Below are 25,495 nucleotides of genomic sequence, written 5' to 3'. Positions count from 1 at the left end.
ACTGCAGACGCGTCAAGCACTGAAGGAAGGAAAACAGGGGAACTTTAAAGGCCTGTATGCTGTATGAACCAGACGTACTGTTGTGATACAGGGACACTAGCTGATGGATTAATACGGGAACTGAGTGGCATGTTCGTGGGTGGTGTATAATTGGTTTAACAAAAACCTTTCGGAATCTGACGCGAAAATTAGATGCATTGAGCATTGAAGCTGGATTCTAACAATAGTGTGACGATCATTTAATAGATAATCAAGGGATAAACTGACCGACGAAACAATGTTGCATTTACAATGCAGTTTAAAGTGTATTCTGCCCGGTAAAAGTGTTCTACTTTCGGAATGAAGTTATATCCTTTTTACCGGAATGTTCACCCATTCATAACGATCGGATTCTCGGTTGATTTTTAGAATTTCGGCAAAAGTGTTTTCAGAAACTGTTTTGTTTTTAATCTAATAACACTTCCGGAAAATTTTGTTTGATCTATTAAATACGTGAAACCACGAGACAACATACCGTAACTTGTTTCACAACAGTCGGTGACTCACCGATAACGTGGTTTTATTTTTGATATCGATGTACGTAGAGCCTTCCGTAGAATATAGAACAGCCTCTGCAGAATTCCCGTGCTGTTAAACACTGTGTGTCTTGGTGTGTTTGTGTCTTATGCATCGTTTAGCCAGCGGAAACTTTAAAATTCCAAGATTGATGCAATATAACGGAATGCAGGATGTGGACACAGGATTAGTGCTATGTATCTGAAGGGGAGCCTTCTCGAACGGTTGGTGGCGGTGTAGTTGTACGTAAACTGTGCAAACAACCTAGGAGGGCACCGTGCCATACTGTATGAGCAAATCTGCCAAGTTAGGTTTCTTTTAGGTGAGAAGATTGGTACAGTTCACGGTTTGCAATCGTCTCTGGCCATTGGATTGAGAGTAACAGGGTTGCTTTGGGCAACCCGATTTTGTTTCCCATTTTGGCGAAGAAAACTACATGAATTCATAGTCTTATTCAAATGTCTGTCACTAAACAAGCAGGAGAAGGAGGAGATATGACTTTTTCCAGTATCCTATTTGTCTCATCGACAGGGGTTTGTCTTCGGCTTACGGTGTTTTTAGTGGTGAAAAACTAACGCAGCAAACCCGTAAAAAATTAGTCTTAATTTTTAAGGACTACATACAAAGAGCATAAACTAGTCGCCGAAACAAGCGTTTGCAGCAAGCAAATTAATCTAGCTGATACACGCAACCAACAAAAAGTTGTCTACACTAAATTAACCATCCCAATTGAACGATGGCATGAATCACAACTGCTTACGTGGGTCATTTTCTACGTGTTGTTTGATTGTTTATCCCATAAAAAATGATCGGCTTTCGTGCCGGTATAGCGCATTTAAAATGAAAACGAGCAAAAATTAAATAACCTATTCTGTAACCCAACAGGACGGATGTACAACAATCTCATCGTGTTCCGGTGTGTAAAAGGATGGAATATTTATTCAAAATGTAACTTTGTGTATGAAGCGGTATGTCGTAAGGCATATGATTGTTGAACAATGTGTTACCTAGAATAGAATCCTTCTAGCAGCTAGACTATTCACAAATCAAACCTAATCAAGTGTAACAAATCACAACAAAATGTAACGGTATGCAGAAAAATACAATAAAAAAGCAGACGTATATTTATTTACTCGACAAACTGTACTGTTTTTTTGCCCTATGGTGTTGTGTTTTAAATTTCAAACACATCTTTTAAAATTTAAACACATCTAACACTTAAAACCCGCTAACATCTTTAAACAAAATAGTTTATTATCTTTATTTTTTCCATATCATTTTAATCCCCATTCAGTGAACGTCAGCTTAGTTCTAAAGTCATGAAAATAGAAAGCTTCACCTGCACTAACATTTTCCCACTGCCAACACTATACAAAGCAAAACATAAATGGTCACAGTCTTTTGGTAAACAAAAGCGCACAGTGTTTGCCGGTACAAATCCCTAGCATGATGCTACAACCTTAATTGTTGTTTTGTCGTATTCTCTTTTGCTATGTAGTTTCAGGAAAATCGTGAAATCCTTTATTCGCTAATCGAATAATGGCTCAGAATAGGTCTCTCGCCATCCGAACCTAACTGCTAGTAGTTGCTTTTAAGAGGATACGATTTGATTAAGTACTGACATAGTAACATCAAGCCAAACACTACTTCTTCTATCATTTTCTTTTGTAAATAGATTGAAGCTTACTGTATGGTTTCATTCCGTCACTGGCTATACTAAGACTATGGTACTAAACATCAACATCCGTAACATTCCATACATACGTTTTATGCAAAACCTTCCTTCCACAGAAAAAAACGACTGTTGGACATTGATGAAATAAATAATGTGTCTAGAAACCATTGTCGACCATTTAAGAACCTGAGTGGGACTATCCCTCATCGTCGTTGATGTAATGTATCTTTCTAGAGACTAACAACATATAATAAAAAGAAGCACATTGTGATGAAGCCCTAATGGAAACGAAAAAGAAATCACCTACAGAAGCTACCTTCGACCAGAGGCATGAAGGATTTTTTCTGGCGAATGCTGGTCAAGCGGTTGTGTGATGCCCGTGCAATGGCACCCGTCGGTGGTAGAGGAGGCGGTTCGTCATGCTATATTTTCATGCCTGTGTCTAGTTTAAGTGCCTGCTTAAGCACCTCGTAAGTCGAGAAGGAGACGGCCACCATTGGGATGGCGCGCAGATAATTGATCGACATCCCCCGGTACAGTCCCTTGATTATACCGTTCTCATTGTAGATAATCGATAGCGTTTTCCACATACCCATGCTGAAAATGATTAGATAGAGAAAAAAGGATTAAAAACTCATATAAAAAATGGGAACAACAAAACTGAACTTTTTGTTAATTAAAACATACACATATTTCCATGCGCGAGCATATCGAATCGACTAATTACTAAAATTCAAGTATTAAGTATGAGCCGACCAAGTGCCGTAGTTTCAGTTCTGATTGTTGCGACTTTTTTTAAGTGTTAAAGTGCACATCGATAAACTTAGTGCCGGGTATAATGTCTGTTCTTCCTCAAATTATCAAAAAAATTAAATATCTAATAAATAAAGAACTACATGTAACAAGCAGGAGGATGTGATTAGAATACCAGAAGGAATAGAACCACCAACACGGGCAGAATTTAATAATCTTTTTAGCTATTTTGCCATCGATGTACAGCTGTTCCAGAGGACTCTACGTGCCAGCCTCTCAAAAATATACTGATAAAAGACCTATCGGATTTTCGAAAGCCGTAAATATTTGGAATATTAACTGTTACTAGTACTCAAAGAAACAGAGTCATAAAACACGACGAATTATGCTCTTTTCTTTTCAAGAAATCATCGCCACTGTTTAAGGTTAAAATGTTTCTTGCTGCACAGAAAACGAAAACCCTTTTTACCCATCCCTGACTGGAAAACTATGCTTTTCTTGAATCGACCCAGCTCAATCCGTATTGTTAGTTGGTTTTGGAATAATCAAAAATTCTATAGTAGATGGAATAAGTTTGTATTACTATATACTTAAGTTAACAGTTTTTATTTACATTTTTACAGTTTAATTCGTTGGATGCAAGAACTCTTAACTTAAGGTCTCAATTGTGTTCAAAATGCATTGAACAAATGCAAAATGCAATGCAAACCAGCCAGTTTGACTACTTCAATCATCACCGAGCACCTCTAGCATCAGGAATACATAAACGGGTAAGATAAAATGAAAAGCCTAGACAAGCTTATTTCCATCATTTATCCCCTAACTATTTTCTTGATCAATACTTCATCATAAGAATTACGAAATTTATGACCGCTATCCAAATTACTACAATATTGCATGCAATTACTAGTTTAAGTATTTAAATAGATATATGATGTTAGGAGATGTTAGTAAATAGTTACAGCAATATAAATCAATCACTTCGAATCTACTGCCAAGCGCATACACAAAAAAATCAGAAGAAGAGTACGGGGACAGAATCACAAGCATACCACCACCAATACCCACCTCCTATTCACGTATGTCACGGGATTGTTACAAGCGATCATTGCATCCCATGAGGACCACCGTTACCGTTAGTATCGTACACCGGCGTGATTTCATCGAAGCGGCAAGTTAAGAGTAATTCATTACAGGCAAAGCACCCCCATGTCCAACACATAACCGACCACAGAAAGTAAAAACACGAAGTGAGCCACCAAGCGTGACAATCGCCATTCGGTGGTGTAGTTGCAGAACGCGTGGTGCACATATATATATATTTTTTTCATTTGTTTGTTTGTAGATGAACAGCAAGAAAATCGATGTAACAACCGATCGACGCCACGGCGTAGAGAAGTAATTAGAGTTACGCGCATCATAGGGACGAGAGTTTTGTTAGTCGATTCGTTGTGGTACGTTTCGTGTTGACACCACCGATGGAGAAGCAGAAACCGTGTTGGCAGAGACGACGCAAACCCATTGCAAGATGTTACCACACCACCACCGTTACCATCACCAGCGTTCATCATTTTTGGTTTTTGCACCGAAAGCGAAAACAGTAGGGGAAGAGAATGAAACATAGAAAAAGTTAGTATCGATTAAAGGTAAATATCTTTTCGGAGGGGCAGAAACATGAGCATTAAACTAATGCTGAAATAAATGTGCTTTTGCGCGATGGACAGCTAATGGCACTATTTCTTCATCTCAACGCCAATGGCTTCGTGCTACGAGGGAATGAAATCAGCTCCATCAGTGGCTTAATTAATTTAAGCTTGAGAAGCTGCTGACGCGATCTTAAGACGTGCCATCATTTGAGAAGGCTTAAACTTTAGGGTATTGATGAATATGCCCGGAAAAAAGCCAATGACGTCATCCTCATGGGTTTTCTTTTATCGTCATGGGAAATAACACGTCAAAGAACGGGACATGCTTAAACTAGTGTTAATAAATTTAATTTCTAAAATAAACACAAAAAAAGTTGACCATGAGACAAAATATACCCTTCGAAAAGCTTATCATTCATTGACAAAAAGCTTAAAATGTCCATGTTCAACGAATTTGATTCAGTTCATCATCCGGTGAGAAATCAATCACAGAAGAATGAAAGCCGTATCTTAAATATCGTCAATAATAGCCTAAAAAACGGCCGTTTCTGACCCGCCCGCTTTGGGCGACGTGGTGAGAGTAGTGGATTTGACCAAACTAATCTTCTCCAGTCGAGAAGGAGCACGATAAATGAAGCACCTGTGCGAAGCAATGCGCGATGGAACTGGTACCAAACCAGTTTTAGCGTGAATTCCTCGTTCGCTTCTTCAGAACAATCACAACTGGTGTTGTGCGCCCAAAAGCTAGAAAATATTCGCCGCTAGCCGCCACAGCGTGGGACACGCGGAAGATAATGACCTAACTGAGGTGATTTTTAAGCATCCGGGAGACTATGTGTGCAAGTGTATGCGTGTATGTGAGTTTGTGTGTCTGTGAACACCGCACGATACGAAAAGTCCAAAAAGCCAAGCCCAGGGGATGACGGGAAGAAAAAATCACCTACAACAGGTTGTCGCGATGGTGGAGAAAAGACAGCTCAACGGCTTTGGAATGCGGTTGAAAAATGTGCCATCCAATCGTGCATTACACAACTCCGAAGCGGGGCAGAGGGCGGCCGATGGCATTATTCGAATGCCATGCGTTTTCGTCAAAGCGTTTGCTTAATGGCCTTCCCTGGCCTCCATTTACACCGCCAACGAAGTGAGTTTCTGGTCAAAGATGCATAGGCAAAAAGCATCCACTCCCCGTGGCATCCCGGTGGCATCTTATGGAGTTGAAAATATCAGCCTATTGACCAATCTGGTGCTGGCTGGGCTAGAGTGTCGATATGGCGATCGGCAATCGGGTAGCCCGACGAGAAAGTTTCTTATCTGTTGCGAGTAGCTTGTAGATTGTACCCGAAAGAAGCTGTGCGTTCGGCAAGAGAAAAAAAGAAAAAGAAACAAACAGAAAAAGGACAAACAAGTCATGACCGGCTAACCTCGAAACGAAGCTACTGGAGGTGAGAGTGAATTTTTGAATTTTAAAGTAACCTTTTGCAACGTGGCCTACCATTTCACACGTGGCCGAAGACCGGTGTTGGTCAAGGGCTTCCTATGTGTCGGACCCCATGGTGGGGCGGCTTTCGACTGAATGAGAGATGAAGTGAAATATGCAAAAACTGAGGTCGAGATGAGATAGTATCCGTGCGTCACTTCCTTAGGTCATTGGGTCCGCTGTATATGTGCGAGCAATAGCTATACACAATGGAAAAGACGTCAGCGTTGAATTGAATTGTACTTTTACCCAACTATGTTGCCCAAATATCTCTTTAGCCTACAAGTTTTGGTCCATTTCAGTAACCAATATTTCATTACTCTTAATTCATCCAGTGAAAATAAAAATATGAAGGGGTTTTCGAAACAGCAATATATTCCACGATATATTTTGCAACTGTGGAAAAATAAAAAAAGTGATATCTAAGAACATTTAATGCATTTCAGTTGAGAAAAAACCTGTTGTTATATACCGACTATTAGTTCAAAAACATAAAGTTCAATCAAAATCTATGGACTTTTAAAAAAACTCAGTCCATACATTTTTGAACTATCATCGATATCTACCAATTGAGTATCCCTGCAAAAATTGAGGGTAGATAAACAAATAACATTAACAAACAATAATTTAGGAGAAAACAAAAACAAAATACATATTATCATGGACGAACATGAATCGAATAACCCCTGAAATGGTTACGCTTTCAGAAGGATCAAATCGTACCAGCAGTCTTCTAAACTATCGTTTCCCGATTGCCCATCCCACTGTACGATTTGGGGGGCGATTGTTATGCAATTGCGAATGCAAATGCACCCACTTTGGTTTCCCAACGCAGAAGGATCGATTGTCTGAGGAAATAAATACATGGGGCAGGACCGCCCTTTCGAAAAGGTAAAGCAGTAAAAGGGTTGTCAACCCTTACACACGTCATCGGCTGCGGGAATGAATGAATGAATGGGAACGAGAAAACGAATGCCATGAATGGAGAGATAGCCATGGTACGTTGGTGATCAGTACAAACAGGGTTGCTTACCCGAACTTGGCTGTTTCCGGATTCATCATTGCCAGCTGCATCCGCCTTCGCGTCACGTCCAGCGGATAAGAGAAGGACTGCGCTACCGCACCGGCAAACCCACCGCACAGCAGCTTCGCTGGGACGGTAAGAACTAAGCCTCCTAATAAAAAAAAAAAACAAAAATTGAAAAATCATTAGTTGTGAAACGCGTAAACAAATAATGATCAATTCAATCTCTTACCAGTGTTTCGGTCGCATTTTTTACACGTCACGCCCGGTGCATACTTCATGCAGACAAACTTGAGCATTTCGAAGCAGTAAAAGGAAAAGCCAGCGTACGGAACCATACCCATCAGCGTGGGTACGAAACCGCGGTACAGCGCTCGCAGTCCTCCTTCCTGTGGTAGTAGACACGTTGGAAAACAAAGGTTATTTTCATGTTTGAATATGTCACTTTCAAAACGTTCGCGTGCTTAAATCGCATCATGACGGGCAGATGAGCGTAATCGTAATCATCGACCCCAAAGTTCAGCGGCTAGAGTTCCGTTGCGTGGCAGACATTGTATACACAAGGAGCGTTTCAGTCCTGGCACACTTACCGTCCGGAAGATTGTGATAGCGGTATGGGCAATACCGTTGTACCGGTGCTCTCCGGTCACCTGAAACGCCAACCGCGCTCGTATCGTGTCCAGTGGGTACGTCAAAGTAACAGCGGTCACACCCGCGGCGGCACCTGCGATGAATTTGTCCGCGTGCTTGATCGGTAGGTTGGGGCCCAAAGCTTTACCAAGATACTGTTGGATGGCGATCCAAAGAGAAGGAAATATATTTGAGTCCGATGCGGAGAAATTTTATTTTATTTTATTTTTTTCAGAAACGGAGAAATTTTAATGCTCATTGGAAAATTCAAATTAATAATAAATGATTATAAAATATAAATTATCAACTATTTTACTCAAATTGCGCCAAAACACGGTGCTATTTGTTTTACTAACATACATTTTTAAATGATCTGCACCACAAACTGATCGATTGCTGATCGGGCGGAAATGAAAAATTTCGATAATACTTTAGGAAATATTAAAGAAACATAGATAATAATTCAATCGTTTGTGATGAAAATGTCCGATCTGGGGTAGTTTAAATTGTTAACAACATTTTACATTTCTTTATTTATTTTCGAAATAACTTAACTCATCGGCTCATGAGCGCCGGGGCTCACCACCTCGACGGCGTGGGTTCGAATCCCAACCGAGACCGGACCCTGCCCTGTACGAGAGGACTGACTATCCACGTACTACAACAGGGAAACAAGTCTCGTAAGCCCTTAACGGGCAGGCATGACCAAGAGGTCGTTACGCCAAGAAGAAGAAGAACTTAACTCATGATGTTGAAGTTGGACCAGTTGGCTAGTCTAATTCTCCATCTATTGGTTATACTTTTCCTTATTTCGAAGGGTAGTTTGTAATATCAATTGGGATTTTATCGAAAATACAAGTTTTCCATTTTTTACATTATTGAATAGCGGAAACTCCCCTTTAAAGTCCACTATTTTTTTTATATTTTTAAATAATATCTTCATTTCAGAGAAATTATTACTAATCTTCAAATGGATATAAAATATCGAGCAAGTATCCTCTAAGAATAAAACAATAGGTGGAATCTCATACAGATTTTATTATTTGACGATCGTTTCATTTGTCGTCTAGCATTAATTTTCAATGGATTCAATCAATTTGTCAATCGTTTTCGTCGAAATAAATGATCCCAAACAGGCTAATTTCAGATCCTAGGTCTATGAAAATGGACGATCGTTTATTTTTAACTATCTTTTCAACTAAAGAAATCCGTAAGCGATTCCACCAAAAATTAACATCACTTCAATGGATAACGTTTATTGATCCGGTTGGTACTTCAATACGCTGTTGCTCTTACCTTCTTGTACACCTCGAACGCAGTGAACTGAGTAGCTGCATACGGAAATATTCGTACCATCTGGGCGCCATTACCCTTGTACAGTGCGAAGAAGGACTCCATCTTGACGATGTGCTTCAGTCCACTGAAGACGCCGAGATGCTTGTAGTGTATGGAGTGTGCCTGTAGCAAAATCTTGATACGGTCGAGAGGAGCGACGGCCGTTTTGGAACACATCCCGGCCACACCTGCCGATGTAGAAATGGACAAATACGAGAGATTAGTTTCAAAATTACTGATTTCTGGTCTTTTGTTTTGATGTAAATTTAATTAGTTCAGTAAATAATTAAAATTCAACGAAATTTAAAAGATCGAAAGCCCTTGATTCTTTTACGGATCTGATGAGTCAGAGGCACCGTTTAATATTTATCACACCATTTACGCCCCGCGAATAAAGTAATGTGCTAACAATAAACAGACGAAATCGACTCTAAACGAAACAAACTGTGGCTCGTTTGCTTCCATCCGAAGGTCGCAAGCAAGTGGACAGAAAAGAAAACTGAAATGGAAAGTGACAATGCAGTACCGGTACGCGACAAACGACATCATCCGAACGAAGAGAAAAATAGCTACAAAAACTGGTTTTCTTAACTGACCATTTATGTCTTGCGTGCCTCATCGTAGCGCAATAAACGAAATGTGTGAAAACACAAGCATGACAATGGAAATGTATTGCTTCTTAGATGGAAATTAATATTTAACGAACGTCTGGTCTGGTAATGCACCGTTGGGAACGTTGGAGGAGATGTAATGAAGATAAAACTAGTAATAAACTTCCTCTAAATCAAATTTCGGTCAACGGCAAGAAATGAATCTTGCTCAAGGATCTAAGTTTGAGCCGCAATTAACTTTTTAACAATGCCAACAATGTTTTCAAACCAAATTACTGTTATTCTTAATTATGCTATTTGGAAACTTTTAGATATTATTCTATTTTACCATACATGGTTTAAAAATCAAAAATCATACGAGGATGCAGCAAAATTTATATTAACTGGAACAAATAATGAAAATAAACTCGTAAAATTTAATACCAAGAGCCAACACATTTTACAAACACTTTTTTTATTTTTGGTCAGGGCGAAATATTTACATTCCAAATACAAGATTCTGACGTTGAGATTTTAAAGCCCCAAGCCTACACATTAGCTGATCATTAAATTGATTAATTTGAAATATTTTCTAACAGATTTATCTACATACTTATGAATAAATTATAAGCAGCAAAAACATATAAACAAGCCAATATCATAACACAGAATAATAAAGTAGGAAGTCACTAATTAAAACAAACCGTAAAATTAACGGGTTTGGCTTTTAAAAACTACAAAACCATAGCAGCTAACTTTGCACAACTGCCCCCAGCATATTTTTTATATTTATTTTGCACATTTTTGGAGAGGAAACACATTAATTTTTTTTTTGTATTACTGGTCTGTGCAATTTTTTACATTCGATCTACAAAGTAATTTTAAAAATTTTTCAACAATTGGTCATCTCACATCGGTAAATCACACATGAGTAATAATGAAACATAATGTAACAAAGTAACAACTAACAAATATCATAATGTAGAATAATAAAAATGGAACCTAGTGACAAAAAAATTCTTTAAAAAAAAGAGTTAGGCTTATTTAACACTAGAATACATTGCTTTGGAATGCTTTTTTGCAGTAATTTTGATCGCTCTTTTTAACATGCTATAACTTCGACATTTTTGAAAATTTTTCAAATCCGTAAAAGGTAACTTTTTAGTATAATTTGTCTTTACCTCTTCATCATTCCGCTAGCTCGGTGATAAAAATATTCAGCCAAAAAATATTCAGGTCATAATGGCCGCTGTTTGAATTCTAATGTTAAACCTCGAACCCTTAGCTATCATAACATTTAATTTAATAGTTGCTATCACTAAAGCGAAAAGCTTACCTCCAGCACATAGATTTTTGACGATGAATTCAACATTTTTCTTTGATTGCTCGGATGCTGTAACGGCGGAAGCCATGATTGTGGTTATTGCGAAGAGCAAACTTGGGATTTATCTCCAAAACCAAAAGCACTGCACAACGTATCACTCGCCAGGCACGAAAACGGACACTACACCTACTTTTGGAGAATCGAACCACAAAGCGGTAGAAAACACGTTAGAAAATTAAATGAAAAATACACTACACTTTACATGGGGTTCACGTACTTTTGTGATATGTAGCTTCACGGTCGGCACATGCAGGTATTATTGCTGCAGGTGCGCTGTGTTCGGGACCGTGCCGGAACAAAACATAGGCCACACAGAAATTGCCGGCCCCGGAGGAAGGGCGGACGAAGAAAAACCGACGACTGGTCCGCACTCGGGCGTATACGTAGCCGGGTCTAGTAGGCCACGGATTTTTCCTTCATTTTGCAATCATCTTCCAACACTTTCTCTTATCAAACTCGGAATCACAGGCGAATGAAACTGAAACAAATAACGGTCAAATGGTTAAATCGATTGTGCACGGTAGAGCAGATGAGGCAAAAACGGGCACGGACAGCGCAGTGGGAAATATATAAATCAGGGCATCGATGAAATTATCATTTTGCGGTTGCACAGCGTATCGAGAAGCACCGATCGGAAGATCCATCGACCAACACGGTACGTCACAACAAATGCGAGACTGATGCACTTTGATACTGTGAGATGCGAAACAAATTTTTTAGCGGCTCGATTTCAAGGCGTCCGACTCCAGATGCATTCGTCACGATTTAAAAAAGCACTTGTATGACACGTCGCAAACAATGCAAGGGTTACATGGATTACACTACGCAAAACTAAAATGTGAAGATTTCCCAAAAAGAAACACGGTGAATGAAATCACGTACTGCTGACTGCGCCAGTACAACACCGCCACGGAGATGATTACGAAGGAGAAAGTTTGTTTAACCATGCACGGCAGCGACGAAAGGCAACAAAAAAAAATAAAGACAACACCACCGAACTGACCAACGTGGATAAATTCTCACCTTTACGCACAAACTACGCGCTTTCGAAGCGGGGATGGTTCGAATTCCAATGCGATACGAATGCTCAATGTCTTGAGATTCGTGAGGGAACCGAAACCGGCAGGATTACTATCAACCACCGCTTACGAGGTGCGGACTACGAATGATCGTCCACGTTCCGAAAGTAAACAGGTTCCTCTAGATTTGCCGTAAACAAAACTAGGCAGCCTGGCCAGATTGACAAGTAGCTTATTCGCAAGGTTACTAGATCACAGTATCACAGTTAACTGCAAAATTAAGCACACACCTCTATAGAGATGGGTTTTAACACTTATTATTAGAGAAAACATTTACTTAATGTTATTATTAATGGACTTAATAGATAATTTATTATACAGATTTATTTTTCATAGTTTATTCTTATTTTCAATACCAATGAAGTTGGTAATTTCTTTTATAGCAATAAAGTTAATAAAAAGGGATCAGCGACAGCCGAGCGGTAGCGCCGATTAGAAAACCGGCCCATGCGCGCCGGTGGCTCACCACCTTGACGGTGCGGATTCAAATCTCACTCGAGATCGGACTCCCCAGTACAAGAGGATTGACTCTTGACTGAAGTGAGCAACAGTAAGGAAATGCGTGAGCACAAATAATGATAAGGGCTGTGCAAATTGACTACAAAAACTGACGATGAAATTAATTGACACTCTATAAATATTCGTACGTAAAACGCGAGCAGTAATTGTAAACTGTCACATATATGACGCTTATAAATACGAATTTTGAAATCCTTAAATTTTTAACCGGTTTCTATGTCACAGCATCTGAAATTACAAAATAAATACAGTGAAACTTCGATTATCTGGGGATTTACCGGAGATCGGATTATCCCTGTTGAACTTTTTAATGCTTAACAGATACGTTAAACATTTCATCACCGCAACTTTGAGCAAAATCTGGCTTATGAAACAATTTCTGATATTTTAATTGTAATAATTTAATTATTACCATACTAGTGTTGTTAGAGAACATTCCTTTTTTCAAGTCAGCTCTAGTACTATTAACGTAAGTGTGAATTACATTTGTATGAAGATTTGTATGATCCATGGATCTCGATTATCCGAGGTTCGCCCGGACCCGATTACCCCGCATAATCGGCGTTCTACTGTAATGAAAATGAGTTTTTGAGTCACCTTTGTCTGAAGCAAGTATAGCTTCGTTTTAATAACCTTGAACGTAACTGTCAACAGGAATTGTTCGTAATATCCGAGCCGCGTGTTGCGAAGGATCAACAACCCATTTACTTTGCGGCGCAGTTTTTAGATATTGCCGAAATATCAACAGCAGTCACCTAGTAGTGATCGTTTAATTTCTTAGCACGAGTCCAACAAAGCTTCAAGATGCCGAAAGTAAGTTCGCGTTCGGGGCCACCCAGGAAGATGTCGATTAACAAATCGAAACACTCCATGAACCCGGAGCGGTCAACCGAGGGCCTAAAAGGAGTGGCCAATCCGCGTACGAAGGCAACCATCAAGCGGCTGCAAATGTACCGCAACTTTAAGGCCAAACGTGATCGCCGTGGCAAAATTCTAACGCCGGCTCCCTTCCAAGGGTGGGTCAACAGTGGTACGGTGGCCCGTGTCGAACCGACGCCCAAATGGTTCGCCAACACACGCGTCATCTCGCAGAAGTCACTGCAAAAGTTTCAGGAAGAGATGGGCAAAGCGGTCAAAGATCCATACAAGGTGATCATGAAGCCTACCAACCTGCCGATCACGCTGCTGAACGAATCGGCCCGCTATCAGCGGGTGCATCTGCTGGACACCGAAAGCTACGACACGGTGTTTGGAAAGAAGAAACTTCGCAAACGTCCTTCGCTCAAGGTGCGCGATCTGGAGGATCTTTCCCGGACAGCTGAAGAATCTGCGGAAAAGTATGACGACACCAAGGATCATGACTTGGAGCGTGACGACGGCGGCGTGAGGGATGCAGTACGCGAGTACATCTTTGCGGCCGGCCAAAGTAAGCGCATCTGGAATGAGCTGCACAAGGTAATCGATTCGGCCGACGTGCTGCTGCAGGTGCTGGATGCACGCGATCCGATGGGAACTCGGTCGAAGTACATCGAAAACTTCCTTCGCAAAGAGAAGCCGCACAAACATTTGTTTTTCATTCTGAACAAAGTCGATCTGGTACCGATTTGGGTGACGCAGCGATGGGTGGCAATTTTAAGCAAGGAATATCCCACGATTGCTTTCCATGCATCGCTTACGCATCCCTTTGGTAAGGGTGCGCTGATCAATCTGCTCCGTCAGATCGGCAAACTGCACGTCGACAAGAAGCAAATCAGTGTGGGATTCATCGGGTATCCAAACGTCGGCAAATCGTCCGTCATTAACGCACTCCGCAGTAAGAAGGTGTGCAAGGTGGCTCCGATCGCAGGCGAAACCAAGGTGTGGCAGTACATTACACTGATGAAGCGTATCTTCCTGATCGATTGCCCCGGGGTGGTATATCCGACAGCTGAAACGGACACCGAGAAGGTGTTAAAGGCGGTCGTGCGCGTAGAACTGGTCCAAAATCCGGAAGATTACATTGAGGAGGTATTGAAGCGAATTCGCAAGGAGTACATCGTGAAGACGTACGGCGTGACCGACTGGACGGATCATATCGATTTTCTCGAGCAGATTGCCCGCAAAATGGGTAAGCTGTTGAAAAAGGGTGAACCGGACGTACCGACCGTCTCGAAGATGATACTCAACGACTGGCAGCGGGGCCGATTGCCATTCTACGTGGCTCCGGAAGGCTTTGAAATACCAAAGTCGGTCCTCGAGCTACAGAATCAACCTACGTCTCAGGAGAACGACCTGAATGAAACAGCAGCGCAGGATGAAGAAAAGAGTACCTACTCGGGGGTGACGGCCACTCCCACCCTGCCAGATTCCGTAAAGAAGGGCCGTGAACTGTTCCAGATACAGGACTTCCGCAAGATTAAAGTCAACCTCGAGTTCGAAAGCGATGATATTCGTGAGATTGACAAGATCGATCTGGAGCTCCTGCAAAAGCTTAAGGAGGAGAAAAAGGCCGAGGCAAAGGCAAAGAGAGCGAATAGGAAGAAGTCTTCGCAAGCGGGTGACCAGAACGAGGATGACGATTCGTCCGGAATCAGCGATTTCTACTCCGAAGATGAGTATGATGAGGAAGCCGGCCGTGTGGTGCACCGTAGCGCCAAGGAGAAAGAGGGCGATAGGAAAAAGAAGCAGCCAACAGCTACAAGCAACAGCACCGTGGCAGCGGATGAGCCTGAGACGAGCACGAAGAAACCAGCTGTTAAACTTACCTCGAGACAGAAACGTGCAGTTGAGCGAGCCTCGAAGCGAAAAAAGATTGGAAGCAACTTTTACGAAACCCATAATGTTAAAAATAGGAATCGAAACAAAAAAGCAAAAATGGATGATTAATTTTGTTGCAAACTTTTCTTTTTGTTCTCGCTTAAATCAATAAATATTAATATAACAAACTTTCGTTCTTCCATACATTTATTTCCTCCTATTCTTTTAATCCCATCGTCTTCGGTAAAGTGTACGGCTCACTTTGGAAATGCTTATATCACTAACCGCCGGAATTGGATCCTTGGCACGTAATGTAGGTAAGTATTCCGGATCCTTTCGGAGCAGACACTGTGCCTCATAGGGACAATCGCAAAAGTTGGCCACACGAACCGTCCTCTGCTGCTGTTCACTGATTCGACCAATATGTTTTTCACAGTGCCGTTTAGCATACCAACCGCTCGAGCAAGCATCCGCGATATGCTGGTTGCAGCTCTGCCCATCGGAGAATCTATGCTCGCAACGATAGATGGTGTACGAGTCCGAAATTGTAACACGATCGTCCACGTCTGGTGTCATGGCAAGCGCAAGCGAAGGGTACACCAGAAAAGCAAACATAGTCACGGCCACTAGCAGGAGAATGGGGATGAACAGGGCAAAGTATTTATCCGGCAGATACGTTAACCCCAGCCGATTGAATATTGCGGTAGGAATGTATGCCCACACGACATACATAACAAAGAGGGTCTTAAACAACAGGAACAACGCGAAACCGTACACCGCACGGCTAGGCGTAGGTGCCGGGGTATGTTCCGGCATGATGGCTAATAGTGTGTGTACTGCTCCGAAACGGGTGGTCCGAATTGGTCGAGTGTTTCGCAGCAAAGGATTAGCGAATCGAAGAATGAAGTCAATCCGACACGCACGTGCTTGGCGTGCTCCCCAAATATTCTCACCACCAGGATGTTATTACTAAGTTCCAGGGTTTTTCCGATGAAACTGCGCTTAGGTTCGCTGTCGACTCGCAGCACATTAAACGCTACCTCGGCTTCACGTTTGGTGGGGAACGGGATTCTCAGGTTGCTGGAAAAACGAATGAGAGTATCATAAGCATTTTGTATCATTGCAATGTGTAAAATATCTGTTCCATAATGTCTGCTTACATGTTAATGTTTTCACCGTCGGTCATAGTGAATGCAGTAATACACCAATTTCCGCAAATGATAATTTCCAAAATATATTTGAAAGAGTACTACTTCATCGATTGCTTGAACATCAATTACTTCTGGCCGAGATAGTCATAGAATGTAAACAAACCAAATGGTACTATAAGCCGATGTCAAACAACCGAAACTTCTTTTTTTATGATCACTTTAGGATTCAATTTACAATTACAAATCCAAAAATATGCAAATTATGACCCAATGTGCATTTAAAATTCCAAGGAAGTTAACTAATAGGAATTCTGGAGTTTCACAGACTGACCTTGGCAGATTCGCTTTAATTATATCATGAAAATTCAGAAAAAGTTTCATAAAAAAATAGTTGCAAAAGCGATCTAAATGTTTGAAAAAGGGAAATTTGGGGATTATTCTAAAGGGTTATTTTTGCAGCTTGTCAAACTTGCGTAGTGATGGTATATCGAATCCCAATCGAATCAAATCTTTAGAAGCCGTCAGATGGGATTCGAATCTTTTGGAATCAGTCAAATGGTATTCGAATCTTTGGAATCCGTCTAAGGATCGAATCTTCAAGTCTTCAGAATCGCGATTCTGCCAACACTAGTTCAGCAGCCTCTGCGTTGTTGAAGATTATCCCCGGTTTTCTATCGATCCTAGCGATGTTGTAATGTTTTTTCTAGCCCGTGATAGGTTCGCGAAGAGTTCTTGAATAGAATAAGAGCTTAGCATACCTCTAAGTGAACGGCAGTGAAAAGTTGTACGGGAAGCGATGATTGATGTCGTAAAAGTGTAGGGTAGTGAGACGGTGGAAAGTTCTGTGTTCTTTGTAAGCGCAAGAAAAAGAAGCCTGTTCTGTGTGTGCTCGTGACTTCATCTCAGTCACGAATCCCCCGTGACGTAGTGCCGTCTTAGCATCCGAAGAAAGGGGAAAACAAGTAAATCAAATCAGAAGAAAAGGTTCCAATAAGAGTACAACACTCCATCCACACCACACCGCCTCCACGCTGGTCACTCTTCATCGTCCACCAAACCGTTGTCTTCTTCGTTTTCTTGGGGAGTGGTCGTTTCGGAGCAAGGACTTTTGTCAAGGTCTGGTGTGGTGTTTGCAAACTTCGGGGCTTCGGTTAGCCTTCGTCCTTTTTTCTCAGCATCCGTATAACGAACGGCGGCACACTGGGAACCCGATTGAAACTCTGTCGGCAAACGATGGCGGAAGTAGGCACCAGTTCCAGCGGCGACGGGGAGTCGGCCGCTCCGGACAAACCGAAGGGCACGGTCAAGTTTACCGACGCCGATCTGGCCGCTATCAAGCAGACGAGTGACACTTGGAAGGTAAGTGGTTGAAATCTTGCGAAGTAGCATGATCTAATGGTTGCTCGAAGATTTATTACGCTCGTTCAGGCTACGCCAAACATTAAAAGTAAGTTCGAAATGTGCAAGATAAATATTATTCCGTCCATTTGTCTTCTGATATGAGTCTCGGCTCATTGACCGGAATGCAATGCGAAGAAATGGAAAAATCAATATTTTCCTAAAAGCTGTTTCTAGCGAAGCATTGGTAGGGCAAGAAGGGGGATGTAGCAGCAGGTAGAACAGACAATCTGTTTTGTTTTTCTGCAGTTTTTGCTCTGTTTTGTGACGCTCGCATTGAACAGTGGGTGAGTCGCAAAAATCCGTTCACGAGCTTCATGTGACTATTTCGAGTGCATTTGCATGAGTGTAAGTGACCAATACATACCTAATGAACCGGTAATTAGATACTTTAATCGCTATTTCTAATAAGGATTTCTTCCTGTGAAGGTCAAACAATCGGTAATTAAAGTAAGAGTTTTTTCTAGTTTTTACGCAAAAACTTCTAGCGGCAGCGAGCTGTTATTTTGCAAGTCTTGAATAAGATAATACTAAATGATTTTCCATTTGTACAGCCGTTCGTACATATAGGTTATTTCACTGTTTTGATCGTGGGATCTTCTAATTCTACGTCTTATTTTGTTTGTTTCAGCGAAATCCTAAAATGGATTTCAGCAAAGCGGATTTGCTAAAGTTGCTCAGCTACCTGGAGGGAGAACTGCAGGCTCGCGACGTCGTCATAGCGGTCTTGAAGACGGAAAAGATAAAGCAGCTGCTCACTACGCCCCGTTACAGCAAATCTACAAACCTGAACGATCCACATGCGGCACTGTTCCGTGATCAGCTTGCGGCCAGCGGGAACATCGCAAGTCGCCAGTCGTCATTCCAGGCTGCCCATTCGGAACACGAGATGCGCCTAATCAATGACCAGCGAAGCAGCGTTCGCGAGCAAATGGACTCACTGGCCGCTCTTGTGATGCAACAGCGCCAGGCACAGGCAAAGATGATCGAAGCGCTCAAGGATGCTGAAGAACGTCATAAGCGAGTCGTACAGGAGCTGTACGACGAGCGGCGGAAACATGAACACACGACGGCTCAAGGAGACGACATTACGTACGGGCTCGAGATCGAGCGGTCCCGGCTGAAGCAGGAACTGGACCACGAAAAGGAGCAACACAAGGCGCTGGAGATTGAGCTGCGCAAGGTTCAGGAGCAGTTCGAGGCAGAAAAGAATCGTCAGAAGCAAATTGTTCTGCTGCTACTCGCCGAACGCAAGAAGATTATCATAAAGTACATCGAGGAGCGTAAGCGGAGCGAAGACTTGGCTCAGATCCTTTCGGAAGAGAAACAGCGCGTCGACACAATTGCGGAGGGGCTGGAAGAGGAGAGCAAAAAATCGCTCCGCATGGAAGCGGAACTTGAGAAACAGGCGCAGGTGTTTGAGGTGGAACGTAAAATGCTACACCAAAGCCTGGCAAAGGAAGAGAAACGGTACGTGCTAGTTATTAGCTCATACGATGACTGTACTTGTGGTCAATACTATACCATCGGTGCTTATCACACTAACGCAATGAAGTAAGTGATAAGGAAGATGATAAAAACCTCATCAACCTTGTCAGGAAACCATTCGTTGCAGTGTAATGAACGTTATTTGAGAACACAACAAATGATAACGGAGGTTAACGTTTTGAACCCAAACCGTTGTGGGGTGTAAGAGGCGGTGTTTATAATAAGCTCGTGTATGTGTTTTTTTTTTTTATTTTCCGTAATCTGTTCCAATGTCGATTGCTAAGAAAGGATGCATTTTGCAGAAAAAAACAAAACATATGATAGTGATATTTATAAAAATACAATTGGTGGCCAGTTAAAGTAATGTTAAAATGTTCTTGATAACATGTTTCACAAAGTACCTCGTGGGTGAAATACAGAAAACAATTTAAAACGTGTTTTAAATATAACACCGTAAACCTCTGTAATCATCGTTCAACCGTTTGGTAAATTTGTTCAAATGTCTGGTTTAGTTTAAAATAAGGGAATATTTTCACTGGGTCATCATAGAGATGATCTTTCGGTTCAATTTTTTTTTTCAAATTTAAATTGCTCAAATGAATGATGGTAACAAAATCTATTGTGACCGTAAATTGTTTCGATGAAATCTAAATATCGTATTACTTTGTTAGGAAGTATCTCCAGTTGTGGGCCAGTTTTAGTTGTTAACCACCCTTAGTCTCGTTAAATTTTAGCAGACACTGCTGATCTAAATAATGTCAACCTTGTAGTTTAAGCTCACGCATAGTCAGACCTGATACCAAGCGTGCTCTGCCATTTATTTTCTTCTGTGGCAAAAAAAAACCCGTAGAAAAGGTTTATGTTTTTAAATTTCATTAATTTCCGTAGGGCGATAATTCAAAACTAAACATTTAAAGGGGATGGCTGTCATTCTTTATACTTTACTACATCAAGCGTACACTAATTACAAAACTTACAAAACTTTTTAAAATACTTCAATAATTACCAAATCATTCTTTTACATCAAATAATGGTCACTTTATTCCATGAAATTTTTGGCGTTTAAAAAAATGATACATAATTTCATTTTATTTGCTTCCCAAAAACAACCCATTATATAAATAAAACCAGAAACACATTTTCCTTTACTGTAAAATAAAATAATTACTATAAAGTAAAGTTAGCTAAGGACTCTAGCTTTCTATTGGTGTTCATTGCTCTGCATATTGTTGCAACTGTCGAAAATTGCCACTAGGCCCACAACTGTGGATACATTCCCGAGCCATTATTGGAAACGGCATGAATGCTGCACTAAGCTTAAAGAAAGTTGGAAATTTATGGTAGTTTAAAACTGTTTGTTTACCAAAATCCATTTTAGTACTACATTTTAGTATTTTAGTTGTTTGAACTAATTGTATATTCCTTTCTTTTGCAGAGTAAAAGAGCAAGAAATCGAGATACAGCAGCTGAAGGCGGAGATAGATTTGCTTCGGAAGCAAACCGGTATACGACACCCGTTAGTGGCACCGCAACTACCTACCAAGCCGGGAGGCCTAGTTCCATCCCGTCCTTCGATCGCTGGTGGCCTCGTCGGTGGAATACCTTCGGGCGGTAACGCCACCGGTACTCCGGGAATAGTCACAACGGTGGGCAGTACCACAGCTGGTAAGTTTACGATGAGAAACCAGCATTTCACTTTTTCAGATTTTTTATTTCTGTTCAAAAATTGTTATTTGTTGTTTTTTTCAATTGCATTTAATGAATTTTAAACCTCCGATTCACAGTAAAAAATAAATTAAGTGATGATGATTTATTCTACTGCGAATTTTCTCCTTATTTTAAAATATTTATTTTGAGCAATAGTTTGCTTACTACGGGAGTAGCTGGACTACTTCACTCCTTACCTGTCTTTCTTATCTCAATCTACTCCACCTATGGCTTTATCCGTTTCACAGCGACAGCGGGATCTATCGGAATTGCAGGCGTGCTGCCGGGGCAGATGATAAGTAGCATGGCTACGAAAGTGGTCCAGCCGACCGCCACCGTATCGAGCGTGCCCGTCTCTGCACCAAGTAAAACTCTTGTTGGCAATTCTCTCTTGAGTGTATCTTTCTTGTGTTTCGATTATTTTGTGTTTGTGTGTGTGCTAATGCTTACTGCTTCACAAGTCGGGTTTAGCTTGAAATTTTATGTTGCACCTGCCTTGTGCACCGAAGCAGAATTTAACAAGAGCGTGTTGTTGGCTTATGCAGTCATTATGTGTGTCCTCGTTTTTTAGCTAGCCAAATGTTTCAATTAATTCTAATGATTGAATTATGTTTGTACACTCCAACAGCAACCGGGATTGCTCGATCCGTTTCACCCGGGCAACTGATCAGGCAAACGGCAATATCGCAACTTTCGGTCACGGCTCCGCCAACAGTCGGCGGTAACAGTAGCCCGGTGGCCCCGGCCGGCACCGGAGGATCTCCCGCCGGCGCAATACCGTCGGAAACCTATGCAAACACCACCGGAAAGGTAAGCAAGCGAGCCCGCATTTGTTTATCCATGTTCAAACTCTCATTAGGATGTCTCGTGGTTGTACTGTTGATCATTTTCACTACTCAAATCGCTTGCATTGAGTATGGTTTTGAGTTTGTTATGTACGTTTGTGTATGAGTTGCTTGATCGCTTGTTGCGGGAACTTTCGGGTATCGTTAAACCCCCACGGGACGGTCGCCTACGGCCCTTTCGTTCCCTCGTGTGTTCGAACAACCTAACCACCTAGTCGTTTATTTATTTTAAATACTTTATTTATTATTTTTTTCTTTGCTAGTTTATTGCGTTGTCTTGTCCGTCCTATAACCATTGCTTAGTGGCTTCGCGTACATCCTTTGATTCACTTATCACCAGCTCGCATTTGGTATCTCATCATAAATAATTCGCACTGGCTTCTATTCAGGGGTTTTGTTTCCTTAGATTTGGTTACCCGAGGTCTCTGTCATTTTTAATATGCGGTTTAAGTGGAGCATCCACTGCGCTTGGTTTAGTAACATCATGTATAGTCTTCCTAGTTGTATTGCAGTACCCTTTGGGTCATCACTAAGCGTAAAAATACATGTTTTGAGTAATAAACGAAATGTCAATTAATGTATATTTTTCAATGGCGCAATATGCTTCGGTTGTTATAAAAAGTGTACATATGGCCGATTCAAATGATCAAGATCTCGACATTCTTCACACATATTGATTGTCCAGCCACCATCAGATAGAAATCAGGAAATGTGCCTGTATCATAATTCGAGTTCGAGTGCTCTGTTAGTTCAGTTTTGTTTGTATAATTTTATTTTAAATGTAGTTCATAGAGCATTCATTTCACCCATATTGCGTAAGCGGTGCAAAACCCTCTCTCTAATTAGCTAATTTTATTTTTCTCATTTTATTTTCCCTCCTGTTTATCTAAATTGAACCAATAAAATTAAAATGTAAAAAAAATGCAACCGTGGAAAATGTGTTTGCGTAAAACGAATCGACGTTGTTGACGAATATAACCATTACTATATTTTGTCGCTGCGCCACGCTGCCATGTACGTTGGTGGATATCTGAAAATGGCACAATTGATCTCGATATCTAGTAAAGCTGCGAAGCGAAAACGAAACTATGCGCGTTGCACGGTTTTGTCTACTATTGGGTAGAAGCATAGCGCCAGGATTCGTAAAGGGAAACAGATCTGTAGCCTATTGCATTATGCATATAACGAAGCCCGCGGAATATCTGGTGTTTCTTTTCTTTATAACATTGTTTAAAATTGTTGTTTTTGTACCGTACATTCGGTTAGTTGTAGTATACACTACTAAAGTAACTAATAACATTAACTTATTAACCAAATTCCATGCTGCATACCTCAAACTAATTCAGTAATACGCTTTTGCGATGGTAGCAGAACATGCGTTAAATGTTTGTGCAAATACCAAAGAAAATTTAACCTTTCGACGCAGCTTGATTGCCGATTTCTAGTGCGTTTCTTTTCCGTTAATAGCATTAAGTTACGTTTACGTTAAGTTTCCGTTTTGTTCTTTTCATGGGTGCAAGTAGTTTGTTTAACATATTATCAGAAGAAACCCAAAAGAAGATCTAACAAAAACCATCGGGAATCGGTCGATAAAACTGTAACACTCCGACGTGTAAGAATTATAGAAACCCCCCACAAAACACTATAAACGCAATCCCGCAAAAACAATCTGTCGTTAACGAATTGCAAATCTTATAAATAAACCAAACCAAACCACAAAATCTCTCAACACCGTACTTGTACTTTCTGCACACCACTTTAACCATCGCAAACACCTTCTGCCGGACCCATCCTACCAACAGATGGCGAGTACGGGCGTACGTAAGGCAGCCGGTATAGCCGCTGCCACGGTAATAGCTGGCGGCGCAGGAACAGGAGCAACGTCACCGGCGGCGGCAACGAATTCCTCGGCGATGTCTGGCTCCACGGCGACCATGAAGAAGACAATAATTCCACCGGTCGGAGGCCGTGGAGTGCCACCACCGATCCCGCCCAACAAGCCCCAAATTCCGCCGAAGCTGTCCGGGGTATCGGCGGTCGCTGCGGTCGCTGCGGGAGCTGTGTCGTCTCGTATACCCTTTCTCAGCAACAGCGGAAGCAGCAGTAGCAGCAGCAGCGGGAGCAGCACCGGATCGTTGGGCAGCAGCAACACGACTCCTGTTAGTCCCGTCAGCAGTAGTATCAGCAGTAGCGCACTCAGTAGCACGGCCACCGCAAGCAGTCTCATCAATGCGTCTGCCATGAGTAGTAGTAACAATGTAGCAAGCATCAGCAACAACAGCAGCAACAGCATCAGCAGCATTAATAGCAATAGTGTGCTCCCACCACCATCATCAATATTCTCATCATCATGCGCTCCCGGCATCAATGCAAACGCAACCCCAATCCAGAGCACCACTCCCGGCAATAACGCTGGCCCGATCGCGCCAAACGCCTCACACCATCATCCGTTTCTTGTGTCACATCTGTACACGAACCATCCTCACGCTCATCCTCAGTCTCATGCCCATCCGTCAACCGGTTCGTCCGGGGGTGTTGCCAGTGCACTTTCGCCGTCCGCCAATAATGTTATCGCCTCTTCTACAGCTGGCAGTGCCGTTGTTGGAGCCAAATCCGTCGCAACCACAAGCCCAGCAGCAGCAACCGTGTCCGCAGCAGCAGGCTCCATCGCAGCACCAACAGCAACAACAATCCCTTCCCAACCACAAAGTGTTACGCCGACAGCCTCATCTGCCACACCCGTTTCATCAGCCCCCCCAGGTGGGCCATCCGAAATACTGACCAACGTCGGTTGCGAAGGTGGGCTTGCATAAATCCGGCGGCCGCTAGTAGTTGGACGTTGAAGGAATTGTTCATGGTCGCTCGACATTTGGGTGGGGGTGAATAAGAAATATTTCTTCACCCTCGCCCGCCCCACATTAATGTTTTTTGCCATACTATGCCACTGGTTTTTTAATTCGACAAGTTTCCCTAATGAACGTGACAATGCACACTGACTGGTTGGGAGCAACAGCCAAACCCCTCTTGCTTCTACTTCTTGACTACGAAACTGGAAAGTGTGTTTCGTTTCTTCTTAAATGGTTTGCACTTCCTTGCGTCCTACGTAAGAGGTAGTAATCAACCGGAGGTACTACTGTTCAACGAAATATGAATGTGACATAATTGGTAGTTCTAATTCTCAACGAAGAGTACGAAGACGATCTTCTCTTAAGGGTACAGTGAGCACAGATTTATTTACATCACCATCGTCCATTTATTTAGTATAATTTTAGCTAAACTTTAGATTCAATTTAAATGTGTATGTTTTAAACTGATTAATTGATTCAATGCAAATTGTTTCCAATTTTTGTTCGATTCAGGGGAATGAATAATTTTTATTCTTTAACACGTTAATCGCCATGTCAGTCCCTGGGGACTGATGGTGAACTTTCCGTTCACGCCACGTCGGTCCTTAGGGACTGACGAATCCATGAGTCGTGTCGGTCCGCCAGTGTCGGTCCGCC

General features: G+C 41.7%; 5 protein-coding genes across 5 annotated transcripts; 2 read left to right on the top strand and 3 right to left on the bottom strand.

Moving 5' to 3' along the window:
* Positions 1 to 2,547: 2,547 nt before the first annotated feature.
* On the bottom strand, positions 2,548 to 11,160 carry LOC131287784 (solute carrier family 25 member 16-like). Its single transcript, XM_058316867.1, has 6 exons — positions 11,022 to 11,160; positions 9,057 to 9,283; positions 7,721 to 7,915; positions 7,363 to 7,519; positions 7,140 to 7,281; positions 2,548 to 2,827 (listed from the first exon to the last, which is right to left on the bottom strand). Exons 1-6 carry the CDS (start codon positions 11,095 to 11,097, stop codon positions 2,653 to 2,655), a joined length of 972 nt encoding a protein of 323 aa, XP_058172850.1. The 5' UTR covers positions 11,098 to 11,160; the 3' UTR covers positions 2,548 to 2,652.
* Positions 11,161 to 13,347: 2,187 nt separating this feature from the next.
* On the top strand, positions 13,348 to 15,543 carry LOC131286120 (nucleolar GTP-binding protein 2). The gene has a single exon (XM_058315008.1). The coding sequence runs from the start codon at positions 13,472 to 13,474 to the stop codon at positions 15,530 to 15,532; it is 2,061 nt and encodes a 686-aa protein (XP_058170991.1). The 5' UTR covers positions 13,348 to 13,471; the 3' UTR covers positions 15,533 to 15,543.
* A 49-nt stretch (positions 15,544 to 15,592) lies between these two features.
* Positions 15,593 to 16,219, bottom strand: LOC131287102 (phosphatidylinositol N-acetylglucosaminyltransferase subunit P). Its single transcript, XM_058316121.1, has one exon. The coding sequence runs from the start codon at positions 16,217 to 16,219 to the stop codon at positions 15,629 to 15,631; it is 591 nt and encodes a 196-aa protein (XP_058172104.1). The 3' UTR covers positions 15,593 to 15,628.
* Positions 16,220 to 16,224: 5 nt separating this feature from the next.
* Positions 16,225 to 16,699, bottom strand: LOC131287103 (uncharacterized). The gene is made up of 2 exons (XM_058316122.1): positions 16,564 to 16,699; positions 16,225 to 16,483 (listed from the first exon to the last, which is right to left on the bottom strand). The coding sequence occupies exons 1-2, from the start codon at positions 16,587 to 16,589 to the stop codon at positions 16,225 to 16,227; spliced, it is 285 nt and encodes a 94-aa protein (XP_058172105.1). The 5' UTR covers positions 16,590 to 16,699.
* A 574-nt stretch (positions 16,700 to 17,273) lies between these two features.
* LOC131286483 (CTTNBP2 N-terminal-like protein) lies at positions 17,274 to 24,922 on the top strand. The gene is made up of 6 exons (XM_058315444.1): positions 17,274 to 17,913; positions 18,584 to 19,422; positions 20,876 to 21,105; positions 21,402 to 21,512; positions 21,776 to 21,957; positions 23,795 to 24,922. Exons 1-6 carry the CDS (start codon positions 17,788 to 17,790, stop codon positions 24,803 to 24,805), a joined length of 2,499 nt encoding a protein of 832 aa, XP_058171427.1. The 5' UTR covers positions 17,274 to 17,787; the 3' UTR covers positions 24,806 to 24,922.
* Positions 24,923 to 25,495: the final 573 nt, after the last annotated feature.

This window comes from Anopheles ziemanni, chromosome 3 (assembly GCF_943734765.1).
Source record: "Anopheles ziemanni chromosome 3, idAnoZiCoDA_A2_x.2, whole genome shotgun sequence".
NCBI lineage: Eukaryota > Metazoa > Arthropoda > Insecta > Diptera > Culicidae > Anopheles > Anopheles ziemanni.
Note: the sequence above shows the minus strand (reverse complement) of the source record. Positions and strands in the feature narration are given on the sequence as shown.

Coding starts and splice junctions, on each gene's coding strand:
- LOC131286483 (XM_058315444.1), top strand. CDS start 17,788: ATGGCGGAAGTAGGCACCAGTTCCAGCGGCGACGGGGAGTCGGCCGCT. Junction 17,914..18,583: donor AGACGAGTGACACTTGGAAG/GTAAGTGGTTGA, acceptor TGTTTGTTTCAG/CGAAATCCTAAAATGGATTT. Junction 19,423..20,875: donor CTGGCAAAGGAAGAGAAACG/GTACGTGCTAGT, acceptor TTTCTTTTGCAG/AGTAAAAGAGCAAGAAATCG.
- LOC131287103 (XM_058316122.1), bottom strand. CDS start 16,589: ATGACCGACGGTGAAAACATTAACAT. Junction 16,484..16,563: donor GACGGTGAAAACATTAACAT/GTAAGCAGACAT, acceptor TCGTTTTTCCAG/CAACCTGAGAATCCCGTTCC.
- LOC131286120 (XM_058315008.1), top strand. CDS start 13,472: ATGCCGAAAGTAAGTTCGCGTTCGGGGCCACCCAGGAAGATGTCGATT.
- LOC131287784 (XM_058316867.1), bottom strand. CDS start 11,097: ATGGCTTCCGCCGTTACAGCATCCGAGCAATCAAAGAAAAATGTTGAA. Junction 9,284..11,021: donor CAAAAATCTATGTGCTGGAG/GTAAGCTTTTCG, acceptor CTACATCGGCAG/GTGTGGCCGGGATGTGTTCC. Junction 7,282..7,362: donor AAAATGCGACCGAAACACTG/GTAAGAGATTGA, acceptor TTTTTTTATTAG/GAGGCTTAGTTCTTACCGTC.
- LOC131287102 (XM_058316121.1), bottom strand. CDS start 16,219: ATGCCGGAACATACCCCGGCACCTACGCCTAGCCGTGCGGTGTACGGT.